Below are 2,500 nucleotides of genomic sequence, written 5' to 3'. Positions count from 1 at the left end.
TTTGGTCTTCTGCGGAACCCTGCAAAGGCGACACATCTACACGTTCCGTTGCTCCACGAGCAATCGTGGACGACGTGCAAGTGCGGCCGTCTACATCCCGAGATGTGGAAGGAGATGGCGGCAAAGGCATATCCTGCTCTGGGTTCTTCAAGGCGCTTAGACAAAGTAAAATAAGACTCCTGAGCTTCTCCATATGATCCAACGGTAATGACATCATGCACAATTCTTCTTCGTTTTGGAACGCGTCGTAACTCTTCTGCCCATCGGGGCAATAGTGGAGGGGACTCGTGATGGTCGCATTCTCGCGTTGCCAATGTTCTTGGTTCGGACAAAATTTCTCCTGGTTAAATGTCCACGCGTCGATCAATTTCTTTTAGTTTCGTCCAACTCTTGTATAGGGGAAGCGGCACATCGTGACTCATCTTCTCCACTGCTTTGTCCATCTCCTCCCTAGTAACGGACATTTCCCCGTCAAACATATATTCCAATAATACGTGTAGCGGTACCTCATCGTCATTCTCCTCAAGTCTGACTCGCTTCTTCTCTGGCATTTCCCGCTCCATCTATGAAAAAAAAAAAAAAATTTGGCAAAGTCTAGAGAGCATTCGAGAGGCAAAGTCCCTAAATTAAAAACTTAGTCTCAAAAATGCTCAATAGAGCAGAGTCAAAGTTTTTGCAGGCTCACCATCCAAGGGGGCAGGCAGTCCAGGCAGTCCAGGCAGGCAGTCCTTCCAGGCAGGCAGGCAGGCAGGCAGGAGGTCTTGTTCCTTCGAGTCCTCGGCGAAGACTGAATTTTCGAGCCGAAGGCAGCTCCTTTTATATCGTGCGGTTGGCCTTCGCGACCTGGATAAACCGGTTAGCGTCCTTGGCGACGCCCAAAAGCAGTTCTGCTAGTTGCCTATATAATGAGCGAGCTAACCCTACTAAACCTCAGTCTACTACGACGACTCGGACGGGAAGGATGGACCCTCTGCCAGGACCAAGCAGCACTAGTAGTGGCCAGGCTGGTGGAGAGAAGGACGGAGGACTGGGGGCTAATATTCGGCGCATCTTATTGGTGAGTCCTGTTAATGACTAATTAGTTGATTAATTAGTAATTAGTTAATTAATTAATTAAAAAAAATTTAAAAAAAAAAAAATTAAAAAAAAAAAAATAAAAAAAAAATAAAAAAAAAATTAAAAAAAAAAAAATTGGATGTCGTTGCAGTTGTCGTAGCTAAGTATAAAAGAGTTATATATATATATATATATCTTCTTTAGGATACCGACGACGACGACGACGACATGAAGATTGAGGATTCCCCCGTGTCCAGGGCAATAGAGTGCTCCATGGATTTCAAGGAGGATTTTCTCCGATTGGTCGTCGATAAACTCGTCGAGTTTGGAAAGAGGGAAGTCGAAGCACGCATGCATAAGGAGAGGGTAAAAGCGCAGAAGATACAAGAAGAAAATCTTAAGGAAAGGGATATTTGTGCCAAGGTGCTTCGAGGCAATTACGATTATCTGGTCATTGTTCGGAGAGAAGATGAAAGCGAAAATGATTACTGTCAGCGGATGGTACGAGCAATGGACGAAGAATGGGACAGAGTAGTCAATTGGTTGACGAATAACGAGATATGCAGGCGATGTGGGTACAAGAAACAATAAAAAGTTTCTTTATTATGGCTTGAATGGTACAGAGAGTAACTTGGCAGTTCCGGCAGATTCGTGATATGTGTAGTGGCCCAAGTGTGTTTGTCGGTTAGCTGGGATATACTTGTTTACCTTAGTTTTGGTAAAGTGTTGGTGGCACGCGCTGTTAATTTTTTGCATGGGCGATATTGTATCGTTGCTCGAGTGAAGCACCAGTTCTGTGTCCACCTGGAAAAATGCCGACACGTCTTGAAATTTATCGTTGCTGCCCGGAGAATCGATCGATTTTTTGCTTACTGCCAAAATTCCAAAGCCCACGCTAGGCTGCGCCTTGCTGCAATTGGGGGGATTGTGTATTAAACCTTGGTGGCTGTGTTCGCGCTCGATGGGCCTGTCGTACTCGCTGTCAAAATCCTCTCGCTGTAGCATTATTACGGAATTTTGCACGCTGGTGTCCTTGATTGTAGAGTCCAGGGTCGAAAGTTGTTTTCCCATTACGGTCGAAGGGGCGGCTATGTACGTGTTGGAATCCCCGCACATTGGGGCGCACGTACGCAGCCAGCCGTTTTGAAAAGTGTAATCGTAATTAATTATGGGAGTGCCAACGTGACTTTTGAAGGGGAAAGTGTTAATAAACTTGTTGGTGCGGGGTGCAAAGTCGGCACAATGAATAAAGTCGTAACAGTTGTTGTGCCGCGGTACCCCCATGCACGTGGGGATTGTGTCGGATTTTGTTAAAGTGCCGCTACTGTCCATGCTTACGCCCCAGTACTTTTCGATCAAGAGGCGATGGTCGTTTGTGTGAAACTCGCTCGGTTCCGTCGTTACCATTTGATTGTCTGTCGTGCCCGTGCCCGGCTTGGCCATG

At 46.2% G+C, this 2,500-nt stretch overlaps 2 protein-coding genes across 2 annotated transcripts in view; both read right to left on the bottom strand.

Annotated features, from left to right (window-relative positions):
• LOC120839146 overlaps positions 1–214 on the bottom strand; it is a 1,379-nt gene extending 1,165 nt beyond the window's left edge. The window contains exon 1 of the mRNA XM_040209384.3: positions 1–214. This exon is cut by the window's left edge and continues 10 nt beyond it. Within this exon, the coding sequence (XP_040065318.3) occupies positions 1–214 (214 nt within the window).
• A 1,304-nt stretch (positions 215–1,518) lies between these two features.
• LOC115310940 overlaps positions 1,519–2,500 on the bottom strand; it is a 77,163-nt gene continuing 76,181 nt past the window's right edge. The window contains exon 2 of the mRNA XM_029969443.4: positions 1,519–2,500. This exon is cut by the window's right edge and continues 877 nt beyond it. Coding sequence (XP_029825303.4) covers positions 1,660–2,500 — 841 coding nt within the window. The 3' untranslated portion in view covers positions 1,519–1,659.

This window comes from Ixodes scapularis, unplaced genomic scaffold (genome assembly GCF_016920785.2).
Source record: "Ixodes scapularis isolate PalLabHiFi unplaced genomic scaffold, ASM1692078v2 PGA_scaffold35__2_contigs__length_329733, whole genome shotgun sequence".
In the NCBI taxonomy this organism is placed as follows: domain Eukaryota; kingdom Metazoa; phylum Arthropoda; class Arachnida; order Ixodida; family Ixodidae; genus Ixodes; species Ixodes scapularis.
The sequence above is the reverse complement of the archived record's forward strand: the minus strand, read 5'-3'. Positions and strand labels throughout refer to the sequence as shown.